The sequence below is a fragment of the Triturus cristatus genome, chromosome 8 (assembly GCF_964204655.1).
Source record: "Triturus cristatus chromosome 8, aTriCri1.1, whole genome shotgun sequence".
Lineage (NCBI taxonomy): Eukaryota > Metazoa > Chordata > Amphibia > Caudata > Salamandridae > Triturus > Triturus cristatus.
This window is the reverse complement of record NC_140591.1, coordinates 246829329-246850084: the sequence shown is the minus strand read 5'-3', so window position 1 is coordinate 246850084 and position 20756 is coordinate 246829329. Positions and strand designations below refer to the sequence as shown.

The 20756-nt window shown below is 42.8% G+C and overlaps 1 protein-coding gene across 4 annotated transcripts in view; it reads right to left on the bottom strand.

The window, feature by feature from the left end:
* Window positions 1–2605: 2605 nt before the first annotated feature.
* YAP1 (Yes1 associated transcriptional regulator) overlaps window positions 2606–20756 on the bottom strand; it is a 263203-nt gene continuing 245052 nt past the window's right edge. For all 4 annotated transcript variants that reach the window (XM_085621442.1, XM_085621441.1, XM_085621443.1 and 1 more), the window contains one exon: window positions 2606–5336. In XM_085621442.1, coding sequence (XP_085477568.1) covers window positions 5098–5336 — 239 coding nt within the window. In that variant the 3' untranslated portion in view covers window positions 2606–5097. The remainder of the gene's footprint in view (window positions 5337–20756) is intronic.

Genomic DNA, 20756 nt, shown 5'->3' with positions numbered 1-20756 from the left:
CGTAAGGCGGAGAGTACTCCTTGTACATGTCCGGATGGCTTGGTAAACAAGCGCCATCCTTATTTTCCCTTTTATATGGAGCCGGAAAGTAAATTTAAACCGCACCAAATTCAAAACAACATATGTTTCCCCTGATAATATAAATGTTTATTACCCTTATGTTTATTTGTCTGTTCCAAAACTAAATACATTTTACGATTTAAGTATTTATATAACGTTATGTTGATATTCGATCCAGAATGTTGGATTGTTTTTATCTTCCAAGAGTTGTGTGCGCGATACACATTCGATACTCTTCCGCTATTTATTTTATTTGCAAAACATAAGGGCCATAAAGGTAAAACCTTAAAAGAGTATTAAGAAGTTGTTGGCGGCCATGTTGGATAAGTGATGTACGATACAGTTATATAAATACTTAAATCGTAAAATGTATTTAGTTTGAGGGTTTTAGGTTGAAAATCAGCGTACACCACTGCCGTGTGGTCCTTCAGCAAGCACAAGTTGCACACTTAAGGGCTGTCCTTCTGTGCATACTTGTGGTGACACTTACAGCAGACCATGAATGACATTCTACGGTCACATGGTCAAGGGACCTCGCGGTATGCTAGAGTTGGAAAAAAAAATATCTGAGATTGCTGGGAGAAAACTGGCGATACTCTCAGACCTTTGTTGTGCTTCAGCATCTGTTTTTTGGTTTCTTCAGTTATTCTATTTCCCCTGAAAAAATACACTTTTCCTGTCCATCCAGGACCTACCGCCACTGCACCAGGATCAAACGGTGGGGAAAAAAAAAGACTGAAGATGGTGACCATGCTATGGAAGTTCCTGGGCAAACATCTGATGTCATTAGGGAGGGGTACAGCAACAATTGACGACGAAAAAAAAAACGTGACATATCAAACCTAACTGCTAGAAGACAGAATAATGAACAGCCTCTGAGTTCAGAAAGATTCACACAGCAAAAATAGCATTTTGCTCTCTGTGGCTCTTCATACGTGGTTTATGCCATGCTATATTTTCATTATTGGTCACAGAGAGTAATTGGCGGACTAATATTCTAGCTATGGATAGAAGCCAAATATAATTTATCTTAATCACATCCACGCTTTGTTAAAAGGCAGCTGTAACCATGTTACAGTTTCTGGTTCGATACTGGTTATGCCTGCGTACTATTTAGTTTGGTCTTCAGAATATTTGCCCCAGGAAGGTCTGCCCCTTTATGGATGTTTTGTTTTGATTGCATTGTAAATTCTTCTCCAGATAGCAACATGTAAACCTTTCCTAAATGTACATAGGTCTATAAAACTCTAGGCAAATACTCCACACAAATTCCATACATTAATTATTTCACGTACCTTCACAATATGAAACCAGAGTGCCAGCCGCAAAAACAGAGTAAGACAATGAGCTCATGGAGCCCCACCCATGACCAGATAAACAATCTGGGGAGGCCTTGTTTTGGATTGAGAGAACATTAGTAGCAATAATGTGTGCTTTTTATCTATATCAGATGCTGGATAACAGTTACTTCTACCAGAGATTTCAGACCTAATCTCAGACAAACCGGATGTATTTTGCTCTTTACTTGATGAACTTGGTTTTGGCAATTTCCCTTCTTACATCCAGCTTTTTTTTATACAGATGATAAAATACAGGTACAGTGAGGGCAGCAGATCAAGCTGACCAGGTGAACCATTACTTGTACAGCATTCTGCTGCTATCTAGCTTAGTTTGTGTTTCTATAAATACTACTAAAAGCATACAGAACACATTTCCTACTTCACTCTTGCAGCTATATCCAGGACTAGTCTTTTGGGTACATTTCACTTCCATTGTATGACTGTCTGTGAGGCTTTCAATGCTATGTAACTCTTTTGCTGCTATACACCATTCCCTTGTCGAATATAGCCCTTTGAGCTCTGTATTAATGTAAAAAATATTGGATTTTTCCCTGACAGAAGAATCTACTGTGATAAAAGTACACTCTTCTCCAAAGTCTGATTCTATAGATTTAGGTAAAAGGCTTGTCCTTATCCAAACATTCTGGATATTTCCTGAATGCCTCACAGTCAATGAGAGATGCTATTATCTACACTAGATATTTTTTGAGGTAGTGCAGTCATTAGAATTTTTTAGGAGGATATTTTAGTCACTGTTGCAAAGATGTTGGAGGTGAGCAGCAAGGGTGGGAAGGAGGGATAGAGATTTTCATCAATATGGTAGAAGGCTGCAACTGCTACTAAGGTCAATCAGATTATGGTTCTATATGGGTTGCACATAACTAGACAAAGAAAACTGAATAGGCGAGATGAGCTCTCTTCTAAGAGACATAACTGGGACATAAGATGGCCTTTCCCTATTCAAAATTAATTTGTGAAACCCTGAATAAAGCAAACTGAAAACATGTTTGTTAAAATATGAAAACAACTAGTCAACATGTGGAAAGAATTTAGATAGGGTTTTCTGTTCACTTTAAACATTTGTACAAGATATGTTTTTCAGAACAAAGAAGACACTCAACTATATTGACACAAACCACATAATATAACTAGTTAACCGGTATGCTTACAAAACTTTAAGAAAAGTGCTCATTAAAGCAACGTCATATAATATCACATGTATTTATTGTGTGCATTAAAGGGTTTTCTATAATAAAACATTTACAAATGAGTTCATCCTAGACACAGCAGAGAGAAGTCGACCCTAACTTTAGGCAAAATTAATTGTATAAAAACATGCTTTCAAATAAAGAATATGATACAATTTCATCCAACGTGCAAAACCTTTTGTGTATTTTTTGCATTGCTCATGTTCAAACACTTATTGGTAAAATGTTCTATCTATGCCATGTTCTATCACCTCAATGTTAACTCAATATTAAAGTAGCATACTTGAATATTTTCTTCACAAAAGTAGGTCTAATAAGAATAAACCATTTCAACAAGTTTAAATGGTTAAAGCATACATTCTGTGACATTACAGTTTGCTGTCAGTGAATCACAGAGATGCCTTTTTATAACCAATAAACACATAGGGAAAGCAAAGGATGAATATTTTAATTATCTAAGCTATACATCATGCTGTAAATATCTCGCGTTTCTCATTCAATGAATTACAGATTTCAATACTTTACTCTGGGATTAGAGTGGCAGACCTGCTTTCTACTACGTAATAAAATAGACTTCTTTCCATTACTGTCATATCAATTAAAAGAAAATGTAGCACGGAATAGCAAAATGTTATTTTTGATTCAAAATACATTTCTTTACCACTGGATTATAATTTGATGTATTCATTTAGCTTTTCAAATGATGCAAAACGAAACTGTTTTTCATAAATACACAAAGTTCCAGCAGAAGAATTTTCCATGTTTCACTGAAACATCAAAATGAGAAATCTCTCAAAGTTTGATTTTTATTAAAATATATCACAAAGTTGTAATGTTTGAGCAATTCAAGAACTCCCAGTTTGTGTCAGTACCTACACCAATTCTACCAATTATTGTATAAGCAGTTTAGTGTTCAATTTCATAGAAAAATACTTCATAGCTTATACTAAAAAAGTTGATCATGCTCATTTTGTTCCTTTAAAAAATACTCTTTGGAAACAGTGACAATGCTTGCTGCAAAAACAAAGCATAACATGTATTTCGGTAAAAAATAATGAGTACAGCCATTTATTCATCTTTCATCCAACTACAAACTACTATATTATGTACACTCCATTGCCTAATCACAAGGCCCACTAACACTTTTCCCTGCAATCTTCTCTATAAACTGTCTTTACTTTTCATTACACAAGTAGGTCGCAGTGTTGTAAAATATATTTTGGTTAAAAACAATTGTTTTAACTCCATTACAAATGAGAGAAGACCACATGTTCAGTTTGTTGCTTTCATCAACTTAAAAAAAAAAAAAAAGCACGCCTTACTGATGTTTACTAATGCCGTTTGGATAACATACGCAAAAACTTGACCACCTTATAACCCTCACCAGACAAATTCCTCCAGACCACTGTTACACGTCTCTTATCAAAAACAACCTTAGAAGAAAAGACAACACTGGCTATTTATCAGAAAAATATAATCCAATATCATAAAAATATATATATATGTATATGTATGATGGGAATTACAGAAAAAGAAAACTACCTTGTTCAAGTTATAGCTGACATATATAAAAACAGACATTTAAATAAGACTGAAATCCACGCATTGTGATTTCACGATCAAACAAATTACCTAGGCTCCTGAACTACGCTTTGACGAAAATCACCTGACCTTGATTAAACTAGTAAGCTATCGCCATAACATACGTGCAGTGGAGTGTCTAGCAGAATAAGGCAACTCAAAACCAGTCTTTTACCTCAGCGGCCCCATCATTTGACCTGTTAGTACCAAACTGGGTGTGGGTACACTACCTCTCCCACCACTTACACAATAGCTCGCTTTTATCTGACACCATATTTAACATGATAAAAAAAACACTATTTTGTATACGGTAAAAGTGATACATAAGAAAAACTTTAATCACGATCATAAAAATATCTGATGACCAAAAGCACTTTACCTATTATAAAGAAACTGGGAGTTTTTAAAAACATGCCTAGAGCCTGTAGTCCTGGTTTGCGGCATCTCCCAAATCAGCAGTGAGTTTTTCATCACTTGCATCATTTTTGGATTGCCAGACCATCATGTAATGTACACACTTTTTTTGTTACAGGCTGGAGAGGAGTGAACATGCAGACGTTTAAAATACAATAAAAAATGGCTAAAATCATTTCCACAAAATAAAAGTAGAAAACATTGAACTAATTTCCCCATTCGGTCACTTTTTCCCATTTCAACCAATACTTGCATCGGCAAACAAAACATTAAACAATGGTTGATTCTTCGGGCTCTCAACTGTGAAAGAGGTCAGCAAAACAATACAAAGCAGCAGTGGTCAGGGGAGGGCAAATATTTTGTCTGAAAGAATCTAGTTGAATGTTTATCTTTCCTGAACAGAAGTCAAAAGTCTCTATGAAAGGCTTGTTTTTCACTTCAGGTACAGAGATGTCTCATTTTTAGATCCTTCACAGATGTTTCAAAAGCATCCCCTATAACCATGTGAGAAAGCTCTCTTTATCTAGTTTGGTGGCTGCCAGCACAGATTCCATGTCATTCAGAATGTCAGAACTCAAAGCCTCCTGCAGGCTGGGCATTAGTTCTTCTCCCTCTACATTCATGGCTTCTCCTTCTAGTGTCCCAAGATCCACGTTAGTGCCTGGTAGGGCCTCTAGATAATCTGGGAAACGGTTCTGCTGAGAAGGTATGTTGCTTTGGTTCACTGCATCACCTAGTAATGATAGGGAACAAATACACATGGCATTCTTATCACCCATGTCAACTTTAAAATCAAACAATTTCACTTGATAAAAAAAATCTAAAATAGGAGGCATATCTGTGTTTGCCCTAACTTTTCAATAAACACAATGGGTATTGAGACACCAGACAAGCATTGGCTATTAACTTATCACAATAATGTAAAAAAGAAGAAAGAAACCGGCAATAAACACATGCAGGATGACCTTTAAAGTTACATTTTTATTCACACATGTCTTAGGGTCCACACTAGGTCAAGAGGGCTGCCGGTACAATGTTGCTGAAGCAGGTTAACTGAAGAAGCATCTGGTAGCTAGAAAGCAGACCTAGGCAGCGGCAATATTTGTTGGGTAATACTAATCTTTCTAGGGGTTAATATACATGCTAATAGGTCCATGCAACTTAATTGACAGATTACTGCATTACTGGCACTAAGAACACATTATATAGGTCTTGCAACTTCACAAACTTACTAAAAACGATGATACAACCACTTTGTATACATTTTGCAGGACTGCTACCCTAATGCCTAAAGCACAGTTCTATGAAGTGAAATGGTTCACAATACTGAGCATAAAATAAAAAATAAAAAAGACAACTAAACGTAGTCCCAATATACTTATAAGGTCATGCAGCCAGGGTGAGAAGGCAGTCCCCTATTTAGAACCACATTACTCTGTGGTCCAGCTGCAGCATAAGGCATGACAATATGCAGAATATAAAAGACACAAGAGTGCCACGCTGAAACATTACCACCTATATATTGGAATGTACAGGACAACAATGCGATTCCTTCCTAAAAACAGGCATTTACAATGCAATTGGTCTCACAACTGCGAATTTTTGAGCTATTGGCATTGTCAATGGCAATGTCTTTAAAAAATTAAAAGCCATTGTTATTTACAATACCAAAAACAACACCAATTGCATTGCATAGCGCGGTGTCCGTGAAGACGGTGCCGCGCTTATTAAAGTAACATTTAACTCAGTCATTCACTAAAAGTACACAAAAATGCTCTGCCCCCAGATATTCCCCAAATGTACACAGAACCTAGTACTTAAGAAGCCAGTCTCCCACAGGATGCGCCCACAAAAAGGATGAGGATGGAAACGCCCCCTTGCTCCCATGCTCCCACACTCTCGGTAAAGTGACGTTTACACTTTATTTGTATCAGTAAAACGAATAAGCACTTCGGTGCCTGGTAGGGAATATGGAGCGCTATACACACAATATTGAAACCACTCACATGGGCTAAGGATCTTAATTTGCTTGAACACAACACAATTTTTAACTCATGAGCTGTGCCTTCCAATGAGTGGGTCAAAGCAAAACGAGGTGCATACAAAGTCCTTATGAAAGGGGACCCTACTCAGCATTAATCTGGTTTGGGATCTATGCTGCTTCCAGTGCTACGCTGCTTCCGGTGCTCCTCTATTGGGTGGTCAGGTGATATCAATTGCCCCATAAAGCACCTTTCAAAGTGTAAGCACCCTTCACTTCGTTAGTTACAGAAAAAAAAACCCACAAGAACCTTGAGGAGAGAGGCGACATGTTCTGACAGGAGTGGGCTAACTAAACCAGAGTCGTCAGGTTCTCGGGCACACGGGCCCTGTACTCTGTTCAATCAGTTTTGAAAGTCCGGCGCACGTGAGATTGTGAAAAGGCCCCACCAGAGCGGTTCCATCAGGTTATTTTAAGAACAGCTAATTCCTTGATGACAACATTGTCTGCCAATGTCCCTTAAACTCCACGTGCATTGTGAATTAGAGAAGACGGTACGTTTTATTTTGCATGCATTAAAGAAAGAACATTTTCAAAGGAAGTTGCACAAAAAGTTACACAAGCGCTTCCACATGGTAAAAATCACAAGTTACTGTTAGAAGCGAACCAGAAAAAAAATCTCTCCACATGTTGAGGCCACATACTTCCAAGGTGCTGTCCGGCCACCAGCTCCCAGAACTGGAGCATCAGGGATTAAAGCCATGCCGTGCGTTGTGCTGTAACAACAGATCAAGGGAGGGTAACACACCAGATGCCGGGTTCTGTGGCTCTTATTGTACAGGATCCCTTTTGCAAGAGCTATGCACTAAAGACAGCATGGGTACGCTAAAAATCGGTCTTTTTTGGTACCACCAGTGCGGTCGAACTTACCGTAGCCGCCGGCAGCCTGGCATCGTCCGGTGGGGTCTCAGTCGATGCCGCTCCTCTGGACGCGGTGGCCAGACTACCTCCCTATCTCGCGTCCGGTTCTTACAGCGAGTCAGCACTTCCCAAATCTTGGGCTCCCTTGGCTAGGAGCCCTGCTTCCCTTTGTAATCGCCAAAGCAGTGCCTCGCACCCCAGGGAAAGTCTCCCTCTAACAAGCGCGGCAGCGAATGAGAAACAAAAGCCTCGCGCCCCAGGGAAAAACCTCCCTCTAACAAACGCAGCCTTTTTCTAGGGCATGTTTTTAGTGTACCCCCCTCCCCACCCCTTCATTCAGCAGCCTCTCCTAGGAGACAGCTGAATAAACAAGCCTGACACACTGTAATCAAATAAACAACGCCCCCTCCCGAGTCCTGCCTCAAGGAATTCAGAAGGGGTCCAAGAAGAAGACAAGCCATCGCCATTGCGTGAGTGTAAACAAGCGGACGGAAACATGATCCGGCAGTACATGCCTCCTATAGATAAAAAATTGCTTCACAACAGCCGAAAAGCAGCCGATACAGTCTGGATGGGCCGGACGAAAAGGTGAAAGGGCAGAAACCAAAAAGCCTCAGTTTCAATCGGAGGCCACCGGACGAGGTCGCCAGCCAATGAAAATGAGGGGCGGGGCTTCAAGTCCCCTTCTAAAATCTCCTCATCCACAATATGTCTTGCAGAGTGAGCAGCGCACGCGGCAACGCTAGATGAGACCTAACCACTAGTGACAGATTACATTGGCTGCTACGGTGATCAAGAATTCTTGATTTTGTGCCTCCCTATTTGTTTACGTAAAACCTTATTCTGGCATTTTCTGTCTGCACCACACTTGTCTAAGTGGTGGCAAACGATTTCAGGGCTACATGCCCTGCCCTAAGGTTCAGAAGATTGATTTGATATGACAACCTTTTTGCACAAAGCGAAACTTGAACAAGAGATGCTGTTGTCTGAAACACTTGCTGACCCTTTAGCTGGGATAAAGTCTTTTATCAACCAACTGCATTGAGGGTAGTAAGAAGAAGATTCCTTTTTATGGGGTGTACAGCTACCACTGTCCTGCATTTCATGAAGGTGCATGGAGCCCATATTTGGAAGTACTGAAGGGTTCTGTATGAATAATTCAGACTTCTTACTTTGCATGTGAAAATGCATCCTGCAGTACGATGACACGACAGCCTCTGCTGGAGAATAAGTAAATGTTTCCTTTTAGGGAAAATGACACAGGCTCTACCACTGGTTTTTGAGGTAGCTGGTGAATTTCTTTCTGTAGATCTTGAAGGTTAACTCTGCAAGACTCTCAGTGGAATTGCACACAGTGTCCTGAACATTAAGGCATAGCTATCTTCCACACTAGTCATACCATATGTGTCACATACACTTTTGCCTTTTCCTATTCTCAGAAGTGGTGGTGGTGTTTGAAGCAGAAGCATGTCTCGGACATGCCTTGATCACTTTATCCCTCAAGCATACAAGATGGATCAGATTTTGAGGTCACGGGCATCATATAATGGCAACTGCTTTGTCATGGTGGTCTTCAACCAGAAGAGGCCTGGTCTATCTTAGTCCAAGGAACAGGGAATATTAAGTTTGGCTATCCCAGACTGACTCTTCAAGCGAGCATCTTGGAAGGTCTCAATCTGGTCGAGGCCGAGACCATCAAGGGTGCTAGAGGTTAAGAGACGTGTACCTTTATTTGACTTTTGGTGAGTAGTTTCTCGTGATGTAGATGGGGTGTCGGCATGACTTTGGATTTTCTGTAGTGTGGTTGTAGATATCTGAAGATCTGAATATATAAATAATGGTAAGTTGGAGTCCAGTATTATCCCTGGAAGGAGGAGGTGTTATCATAAGTGGCAGCACTTTTAGTGACAAAGATGAAGAACCCAAAGCAATAGTGCTTTAGCCAGAACTCTGTTTTCATACAACATCTTTGATGCTGAAATCGTATTTATTTTTTAAACACTTTCTCTTCAATAGATTCAAAGTGCTTTTCCAAAGGTTAACAGCAGCTCTTTTCAGAGCAATTCTGTTCCTACATTTTGATAAAAACATAAGGGACAACAATCCCTTGCTAAAAGAGCAAGAGAGAAATTATACATCTTTAAGTAAGGAAACATCACAAAATCACGCGGTAGCGAATTCTAGAATAATTTTGCCAGATGACAATATACAGAATTCAAAAGCTAAATGTTAATTTTCAGAAACAGTGATAAGCAAGATGTGCGATGTTTATAGTACATAGGACAATGCTTCTGGGCTTTTGCTTACCAATAAACATTCTAGCTTAGTAACTGGCTGTACGCTAATATTAATGCTTCTAATAAGTTTCCTCATCTGTGGCCTGGGACTGAAATCAAACTGAGAAGTTCAACCCAAGTTACGGAGCAAAAACCCTGAGAGGCCCGTTTACTGACTGCTTTGCCAGTAGTATTGTCCCAGAATCGGGGCAGAGATCAGTTCTCCATCCCATTCCCAAGAAGCGCCTTAGGTGTGACCCCAAAAGTTAGATTTAAAGTTATTTTAAGAAGGCATTAGCCTACACAGAGTTAGTCAATGGGAGGGGGGGGGGGGGAAGGGGGACTGCTGCCAACCTTATTAAAGGCAATCAGATCTTTATTTTCAAACAAGTGGAGTCAGGTAAAGGTGATATATATATATGTGAAAAAAAACAAGGGCCTAAACCAAGGCAGAGTCCTGGACCCCTCATTGTTCAATATGTACATGTAAAACATTAGAACATTCCTAATCAAACAGCGAGCCTGCCTAAACGAAATGGTTACTTACCGGTGGGAAAAATTTGCCCCTTGAATTTTCGGAATACACATGCTGTACATTATTGTGCAATGTAGCGGCTGGGTCTAGAATAGTCTCTTTGCAGTCTTATTCTCCCTTCTTGGGCGTTGTCAATTATTTGGCACCAAAGGGACTAGTGGACTTCGTTACAGGACAAGTAGTTTTACTTGTCCCATGGACATTAGATATTTTATTAAATTCAACACCCCAGGACAGACTGCTCTATTGAAGTGCCCAGTAGAAAGGAGGGCCCACTGAAAGGCTTGCATGTGGCAGTGAACACAAGGGACCCGGAGAATGCATGAGGTCAGCAGCCTAGTTGAAGTAGACTAAAATTAGAGACCCAGAATTGAGCCCGAAACATTGGGATTGCATCCTCAATGTAGTGAACTTGTTGCGGGGATTAAATGCTTTTAATGCCACCAAGTCGGGAAGGCACCTATGAAGGGAATCCTCTTTGCAGGCATCAGATAGAAAAACCCCAGGGATGAAAGAAGGGTGGTTGTCATTTGAAGATGGTGTGCAACTCACTGCAGCAATCCTGCCTTGAGCAGTCAGTTCATTCAACCCCGATCTGGAAGGTGGGCAGCAACAACCACCATCACATTCATAAACAGCCATGGGCCGGATAGGAGGTCAAATGGTAGAATAGAGAATTGGACCGCATCTGTAGGACGGGCATGTAAAAGTAACCAAACGTTCAAGTCTAAGGATACTCTCTAATTTCCCAGGACGAGGGCATAAAGACCCTTGGCCAGGATCAGCATTTTAAATTTGTACTTCTGCAGCAAGGCAATAAGAGGGTGAAAATTCAAAATTGGCCTTGGCCCTCAGTCCCTCTGGAGCATCTTCAAGTAGCAGAAGTAACATCCCTCGCCCTTTCCTGACACCTCTTTTTAGAAAGTGGCCATTTCTCTGCACTTACTGCTCTGTGTGCCTGATATACTGTCTCTAATATACATCTAGGCGATGGCTGCATTTGTGCATTCGCTCCAGGCAGTCTCAACACACAGGGCACTCAACTTCATCCGCATACTGATAGATCATTCTGGACAAGAGGGAGGAGAGGAGGTAACACTTCACTTGAATAGGTAGTTTCCTGTCTCCACACAAATGGCAGATTTACCCCTTTACCCCCACCCCCTATATCTAGGCTGGCAGATAGGACTGGGCTGAAAGCGGACCGGTGCACTTCAGAGAGTTCTTTTGAAGTCACCTTCACACCAAAGTCACTTTGGGTCTACGTAATGGGTCCCCATCTAATCAGACATATTTGGTCCTGCATCCAGACATCACTGGCTCTACAGCTGCACATTGCCAGAAGGCCTGCTATGCTGCCATGAGTTACTGCCGCTCTGCTAACTGCTCTGCTGTCTTAGCCTGTTGCTTGCCGAGCTGCAGGAGGAAAGGTCACTTTGCAACCTGCCTTGCTGTGCTGTTGCCTTTTTGCTGTGTACCGTCCAGGGAGCTCTCAAAGGGCATGCTGGTGTGCCCCGTTCCCCAAAGTCTCAGGGCCATCAAAGAATTTGAATTGCTGTCAAGGAACTATGAGGAGTCTAGCATTAATCCTGCATCTACAACTCTCCTGAGCTGGTTCGCGAGTTTGCGCAGCTCAACTCCAAGCACTTTGCTAGGATCGGCACCTTCACTCTGATCCAGCGTGACTGAAAGATCGAGTGGATAGCTGGGGTGATGCTTTCAGCATCTGTTACCCCAGACGGTGCAGTGCCGGGAGAAGCCTTTGCTGTGCAGCTCCACCAGGTTGTCTGGACGGCATCAGTCAGTGCTGCCCGCCTTAGTGAGGAGCTAAGTCACTGAGTGCAGATATCACCCAAAGCAACGCGAGTCCAAGTAGCTTCAGAAAGGATGTCTGCTTCACCTAAATAGGTGCCACCCCAGCGTTTATCAGTTACTGTGAGAAATTGGGTTCTTTAGCAGTACCCCCCCCAACACACTTTTTTGACTGGCTTTTGATGCAACTTTGACTGTAGAGTACGGGGTCCCTGTTGTCCAGGTTCCAAGTGCCAGTGTTCTTTCCCTACAAACATGTCCACAATTGGTACTTCCGCCCCCCCGTAAGACCCTAGTAAGTGGTACCCTAGGTATCTAAGGTCTGATGGTTGGAGAGGGTCCCCTTGGACCGCCCTCACTACGACCATGTCACTGCCCCTGCAGCTGGCATGCCCCTCTGAGGTGAAACAATTACCAAGTCAACATGGCACACTGCCTGTGTGCCATGCCAGCTAACACTACCCAAGATATAGGTAAGTCACCTCTCTAGCAGGCTTTACCAGCCCTAAGGCAGGGTGCATTATATCCCAGGTGTGGGCATAACTGCTTGAGCAGATATGTCCCCTACAGTAGTAGAGTCTATTCCCTAATATTTCAAGTGCCAGGGAAGCCATAGAGTACATGGGCTGGGAACTTGACAACTCGAGTTCCACAGCACCATTATGGCTTCACTGAACCCAGGAGTGTTTGGTACCAAACAGCTCCACAACTATGCCAGTGTGAGAGTTATTAAAACATGTACTCAGATGCCCCCTGAAAAACTACCAACACTGGTGTGGGCACTTACTGACTTTAGGCAGCCAGCCACTACCAGACATGTTTCTGGCCCCTTGGCCCTGCTCTCTGGGACAAGGAACAATTCACACCCTGGGCAGAGGTGTCATGCCTCCTCCCCCTGGATGGCCAGTGCTTGAAAAAGGGAAGCTTTGAAGGCCTGCCGCATTTGTAATGTGACCCTCAGCCTCTACTGCTCGCTGCCCTAGCTTACACTCCCACTTGGGAAAACCGGCTGGAAAATCCAAAAAGATAGGTGTTCCCACCTCTGCTAACCCCACCCCTAAGGTGGGGGATGGAAGCGAGGTGAAGCACAGCTCTCAGTCCCCACTATCTTCCATGCAATCCTGACCTTGTGTCCAGCATTGACTGACCTCTCCTGCCTTCCACGTCAGCACCTGCAGTGTGAATCCAGAGGCTTCCTCTGACCAGGACAGGCTCCAGTAAGAAGACTCAGACGTTGAAAGGCATCCCTGCACCAGAAGGATCTGGGCCTTGGTAAGCTGAACAGACGGTGCCCCTATGACCCCCTACATTCCAACTTACCTCTACTGTCATTGGTCTTCCTCCTGCAACCTCTGGTGCCACGCCTACACCTCTTGACCTTTATGAAATTCGCCACTGAAAAGCATTGGGCGCACGGCGTTGAATTTGCACCCTGCATCCAGCCGTCCCTGTGCCGCTGGTGGTGTATGTTTGGCACTGCTTTTTGCCCCCCGTGCTTAACCTAGCCCCCAAAGCTTAACCCCAGCCACCGATTTACTTACATGCAAGCAGTGTGGCTCCAGGCACCCCCTGTCTCCATTGGAAAGCATAGGATCGAACTCAGATTTTGACCTCTGCACCCAGCCGCCCCTGTGCAACTGGTGATGCAGTCTTGGTTCTTACCTGTCCTGTCCCTCTGACTTTTGGCTCCGAAGACTGAAATTGTAAGTTAGATACCTAGCCGTTTAACCGCAATATTGTTTTTCCCTTAGGATAACATTGGACAGTGTGAATAAGATATTAAGTGTCGATTTTTGCAAGTGAAAAGTATTTTTTATTAAAAACTTACCTTATTAGGACGACCTGGGTCTTAAAATAAAGTACAAAGTTTAATTTTATAAAAATTGGTCTAGATCTCCTTCTTGAGTCGTGTCTCCATTATTGATCACTGTTGTGCAATAAGTGTCTTACACTCTTCCGTGTTAGGCCTGAGACTGCTCGCCCACTCTACCACGAATAGAGCACCTTGGGTTTTACATGGAGCCCTGTACACTTTTGGGTAACCCCTTGACTCTGTGCACGATATTACCACCTGGTGATAATATATTTACAGAGCCAGCTTCCTACAGTTACTTTTCATGACTTTCCACGCCAGAAACGCAGAGCCATGAAGAGCATTGACAGAGGTGTGTACTGAAAAGCTAGGGCCCTGAATGGGAACAACGCTCGCCCTATAAACTTGGGAAGGATGGGTGGGGAGTAAAGGAATCTGCGGCTAGACCAGGTCTCTGCCAGACAAGGCGATACGCAAGGTAAGTAACTTGTCAATCTGATAGAAAGCAGTCCGCAGATTCCTTACCTTAGAAAAGATGCCCAAGCAATACCATCCCCACGGAAGTAACTGCTGACAAGTTTAGACCAGGAAGTCCTGAAGGACAGAGCGGCCAAAAAGGGTGTCCCTGCAGACTTGACTGTCCAGGCAATAGTGGCTGGTAAACATGTGCAGGGATGCCCACTTTGCTGCCTGACAAATGTCAAGGACTGGAACGCCACGTTGCAACGCCATGGTAGCAGCCTTAGCTCTGGTGGAATAAACTCTTAAGGCTTCAGGAGGCTGCTTTTTTGGCTAGAGCGTAGCACATTTTGATGCCGAGGACAACCCATTGCGAGATAGTCTTCTGCACTACACGACCTTTCTTTTTTCATGCGTACCCCATGAAGAGTTGGTCGTCCACTTTGAACTCTTTAATGCATTCAAGGTACAATGACAACGCTCTTTTGGGTCCAGATGGTGGAGTTGCTCCTCTTCTTTAGAGGGGTGCGGAGGAGCGTAGAAAGCGGGCAAGGTTGACAGACTGACACACATGGAATGGTGTTGCCATCTTCAGCACCAACTTATCAGGAAAGATGGTCGGGTAAGGAGGCTTGGATGACAGAGCCTGCAATTCGATCACCCTCCTGGCAGACTTGATTGCCACTAAGGCGGCTGTTTTGAGAACAAGTAGCCGGAGGGGGAATTGTGCTGAGGTTCAAGCGGAGCACACATTAGAAATGTGAGAACGAAATTAAGGTCCCACTGACGCATAATGAAAGGGGAAGGTGGGAACAAATGTACAAGGCCTTTGAGGAATCTAATTACAATGGAAAATGTGAATAATGTGGGTTGTTCTGGCAGCCTCAGGAGGGATGTTGAAGAATTTGCCATCTCCTTTGGTAATAAAGGGAGCGAGTGCACATTTAAAACTGAGAGCTAGCCTAGCCACAAGGAGAGAAGACTTACTAGGACGCCAGAGACTGCTACGAGCGCCTGGCAGAAAAAAGCCCAGACTACTGAGGCAGTCTCTGTGAGCACTTCAAGCAGCAGAGAAGCAGCTGCACAGTACAGAGCACTCTTCTGCGCCCGGTCATGAGGCCAGTCTAACTCCTGGCAGGACTATGGCCTGGAATAAATTCAGACCTGTTCTATGGAATGGTCCACCTGGCTCAGCCAAGTTTGGTTTAAAAAAGACTTGCCTGTGCCCTTCACTTCTGCTGAATCAGCCACTCCAGAAAGCTCTTCCAGACCGGTCTCTGGGCCCTCTTCTGCAGGTGATAAAAGCTCGTTTACAACCAATGCTCACCTATGGCTTCGAATCTATGCAAGGCAAAGACGCAACAATATTGGACAACACCATCAGTCATGCATAAAGGGCAATATTCCATCTTACCACCTATTCGTCACCAGCCCAAAGTCGCCTCGACTTCGGATTACAAAAACAAACAGTGGAGAGAAGTGGCGCATATATAAAAAGCTGGTGGAAAATAAGAAAAGCAGAACAAGGAACACTAAACGCTCATCTCTGGACTGAACTGACAAAACGAGACATATCCCCAGCAAGGACCTACTTAATGGAATCATTGGACATCCTAGGTCTAACAGAACTGTGGGAGTCTCCTACTGACGCCGGTACCTTCAAAAGAGTGGTATCCAAAGTCATCAAGGCGATCTCGTTAACAGAGGATAAGGCAACTTTAGCCAAGAGAGAGCATGGATGGGTGGCTCTGAAAGATTACCACAACAGTATCTAACAATGGGACTCACACATAAAACAAAAAACAAGTTCCTTAACCTCCGCCTAGGTAATATACCCATATTGCCACACCTAGCACCCTGGAAAAGGGATAAAACAATAAATCTTTGCAGACTATGCTTTGCGGCAAGGAAGATCTTATGCACATTATTTGTATTTGCAAAAACCTTATGGACATAAGGCGTTCCTTGCTTCGGGCCCTTTGGAATCGGAGGAGGATAACCAGCTGTAGACAGGCCGTGCTGCTCTGTTTTAACCCCACGGAAATCCAATTAAATTGCAGAACAACAAAAAATTTTGATATAGTGGCGGGCAGACTCAAAGAAAAAATGGGCCACTAATAGACTCGAACTATGACCTTTAATACTTTTTAAAGACTTTTAACAAGTAGACATTTTATTCCTTTTCGTACTTTTTAAACCTAAATTTTTAGCAATGATATTATTCTATCAAGTGTTGTGAGTTTTTATTAACTGTACAATAAAAAATAAACTAAGAATCAGTCAGCAACACGGTGGCTGCAGTCAGGTCAGTCCAATGTTATTTAAAGGTTTAATACTATAAAATTTTGAAGAAAATACAAACCTATGATCTGTTCTCTCATATAAAGTACAATATACTATTATAATTGTATGTGATGCATATTCTACATTTAAAGCTAGTCACTCCAAATGTTACATACTTTTGGTCCAAAAAACGTAAACTGGAACTTTTACTGAAAATGAATATTCAAGCATGATGTACATGTAATGAAGCAGCTCTCTTAAGGTGACCCATGGTTGTTTTTAAATATTGTTAACTATTATTGTACCCTCTAGTTGTCCACCTTGGTCCCACTGCCACTGGTGCTACAGTTTAAAATCCAGCAACTTCATACATATCCTTAGCAGTTTCTAGAACACTATTATACACAAAATAGGGTACAGAAAACTTAGCCGTTGTGTGTCGAAAGGGGCAGCCTGGTCCTTTGGAAAGTTCCTCAGAAAAATGAGCAACGCTCTCAAATAAACACGCGTGTTTGCTCAAGAGTTCTCTTGAACTGCCATATGTTTTGTGAACGGAGTCATCTTTTTAGAACTACAAGTACAGTTACTTTTCCAAGAAATACTGGGAAGGAAAATGTAGATTAACGCTCTCTAGCCCGAAGGAGAACTTTATTTGAAAATAAAGCACGCCAGTGGACTATCAAGGAACGATCATTTTGGAGTAATTGCAGAATTATACCTCAGAAGTGGGGGGAAATTTTGTTCAACGACAATAATGGTAAACAGCTGTTTTGTAATCAGATTGAAAAATGCACACTTAAGTGCCGAAACACGCAGACAAGAGTGCAAGGTTTTAAGGGTTGGGTCCGTCATCAACTCTTAATGCTTTGCACAATCCTGCCACCATGTGGCTGGATAAGGGCAACGATTGTCATATTTAAAAAAAAAAAACAATTGACACAAGCAGATGGACGCATATCGGTCAACTTTTAAGATAAAAAAAGAGGGTGAAGTTTCTTTGGCGCGGTTCCCACCCGTGGGGTACCAGAGATATTGCGGTTAGTTCACAACATGGGTGTTGGAGTTCCACCCTCCTGCCCTTTTATTTTACAAATGGGGAACGATATGCTATTAACAAATATTTGTACGATAAAGAAATGACGACTCCAGGAACGAGCAGCAACCACAGGATGTAAATCGGATTGTTTGCCATCTAACTGATTGCCCAGACTGGCAAAGTGCAGGTTCTGGCCTCAGAGTTCTGACATGCCTGTACGTCATCCCACGTGTGACGCGCTTCCGTTTCGCGTATACAGGGACCCAGGGTCGCTTTAGGCTTAAAGCCTTCCAGTGCCTGGGATTATTCGCGAGCCACCTTCGTCATCTCATCACAGCCTTTGGTGTAGGCCAAAGGAACAGAGGGAGTGCCAGTGAGAAAACGATGAAGAGGGCGAAACGAAGTGGTGGTCAGAAAGAGAAGACGGACCAGCAGAAAGATGGAGGAGAGAGGGCCAAGAAAAGACAGATTGTGAAAGATGATAGTAAGGTAAGACATTAATGAGATAGCCGAGTGCCTACCCGTGCCCTTTACTTTGTACATTTAATGTATACCACAATTCTGAATCTGCCTGGACATAATCAGGGCTTTAAGTGGGATGAAAAAACTGGTGAAGGGGGGGGAGGGGGTCTCTCAAAGGGACGTGGTCAATGTAATTAAGGGCGTGGCTTAAAACACGTAAACTAAAACTGTGTTTAGCACAGTGTGCCGCCCGACTTGTATTTAGCTGTTCCTGTCATTGCGTCCAGATATATGATACAACAAGTCACGTCATACCTACAAGTCAGGGCTATTCGCTTTGTCAATGGTTGCTAATTGAATAAGATAAATAAGCAGCAACTATGGCTTGTATACAATATTGAAAAAACTTCGACATAAAGCCCTGTAACACCGCGACAATATTGCTGCTCCGGAGTTTCAAAAAGAGAAGGGCAATCCAGAGAGAAAATGACTCCCTTTAAAGGATTTCCCTTCCTCTACAAAGCTCACCACGCGCACATGAACGTGCCTTCTTTCACTGCAGCCTAGAAAAAAAAACGGACCTCCTGTGCCAGGGCACAAAACAGAGCCCGATAGACACCCGTTTCGAGGCCCCCTAAAATAAACTGCCGGTGCTCAGACCCGGCCCACTTAAAGCCCTGGGCATAACAATTAATCTGAAGTCAAATAACAAGTTTCTTACCTTCGGTAAGGCTCTATTCTGGCCAATCACGGATTCCTCACCTTGACATTTTCCCGACACACCAGACTGGATGCAGAAACGTTTCTTCAGCAGTGCTCCAGCTAGGTCACACCATGCAGTTCTGAAACGGATCCCCCTACTAGCATATTAGTGAGGGAGCCGCATGTAAGAGTAGGGTGCCCAACCGTCCGTAAATTTCACGGACCATCCGTAATTTGGACCTCACGTCCGTTGTCCGTGAGGATCCTTTTTACGGATGTTGTCCGTGAGGATCCTTTTTACGGATGCCTTTTGTCCGTAATTTTGGGCATTACAGGGAACAGCACGGTAAACTATACAAAGCACAGATGTTTAGCTTAGGTGTTTTAAGCCACGTCCTTAATTACATGCTTGGCTCAATACAAAGAACAAATTTTTACGCTTTACAGTTGTCTGACAAAAACCGCCTGCCTTTTCTAGACATAGGGATATGTCCGTATCATGGCAAACTTGGCAGTGAACTATACAAGAAACCCCTATCTAAGAACTCTCTCCTCAGTTTCAACAGTCATCACCCTCGATCTCTTCGAGAGAATCTACCCGTAGGACAGTTCCTGCGTATTCGCAGAAACTGTTCCAACGTAACCACCTTCAACCAGTATGCAGAGGAACTCTCTAATCAACTGAGAGACAGACAATACCCCAAACGCCTGGTGAGACAGGCTTGGAAGAGAGCCTCAAATAATAACCGGGGAGCCCTTTTGGAACCCCCGGTGCCGAAGCCTCCGTTGTCCAGAATGACCTTTGTAAATACATTCAGTACGTGGTCTAACCAGGTACAAAAAACGGTGCGAAAACACTGGCGGATATTGAATGTAGGGAATGAGGTTATTCCACCACCTTTATTCTCCTTTAAAAGGGGCACCAACCTCAAAGATAGCCACGTACATACTAGACCCAGAACGAAATCTTCCATCACTACCAATACCCTATGAGATTTACCGCCAGTACAAGGCCATTTTCCATGTGGCCAGTGTTCAGCATGTCCACAGACCCAGCCCACTAAAACAGTTGATATAGGTACAGACACACCCTGGATTTTAAAAAAACATACCAACTGCAACACTGAAAGAGTCATCTATCTTATTACCTGTCCTTGTTCTTTGCGTTATGTAGGCATGACTACACACAAGATCAAGACACGTATTAACGAACATAAAAGCACAATTCGGCGGAATAAACAGGCTACCAAACTAACCAACCATTTTCTGTCACTCAGACACAAACCAGAAGACTTGAGGTGGTTAGTCTTAGAACAACCTTTTATTCCCACACACGTGACGGATATTAAAAAAATTCTTGTTCATTAAAGAACAGAAGTGGGTGTTTAAATTCAAGAGTGACCAACTGGGCTTGAATGATGATATCCCGTGGTCATCTCTCTAAACAACAGGATCTAGGCACCATATCCATATGCAGAAAGACTCTATTTGGTTTCCCTCAAGAAATAATCGGACGTGGGTGGATAGCCCTAATGAGTTCCTCACCTACATATCTGATTTAGCGCCCTAGCCAGGCTAGTTAGCCTTTAGGCGTGAACCAGTAGGGCACTTTTATATTTACATGTCCGAGTCTCATCTTTATGATTCTGCAAATTAGGAACATAATAATTGTTTTTTTATATATACACCGACATGACTAACACATTCGATCTTGTGTTTCTTTTCCAGTGGTGTTACAAGCTGTTCTCCTTTAATCGGCAAGGACGTTCAATACGGTATCTACGCATGAGTTTGCGTTTGGTACTACAAATCCCAGCATTCCTTTGACACACGACATCGCATGCGGTATTTTGTACACTGCCGCGTTCCGTAG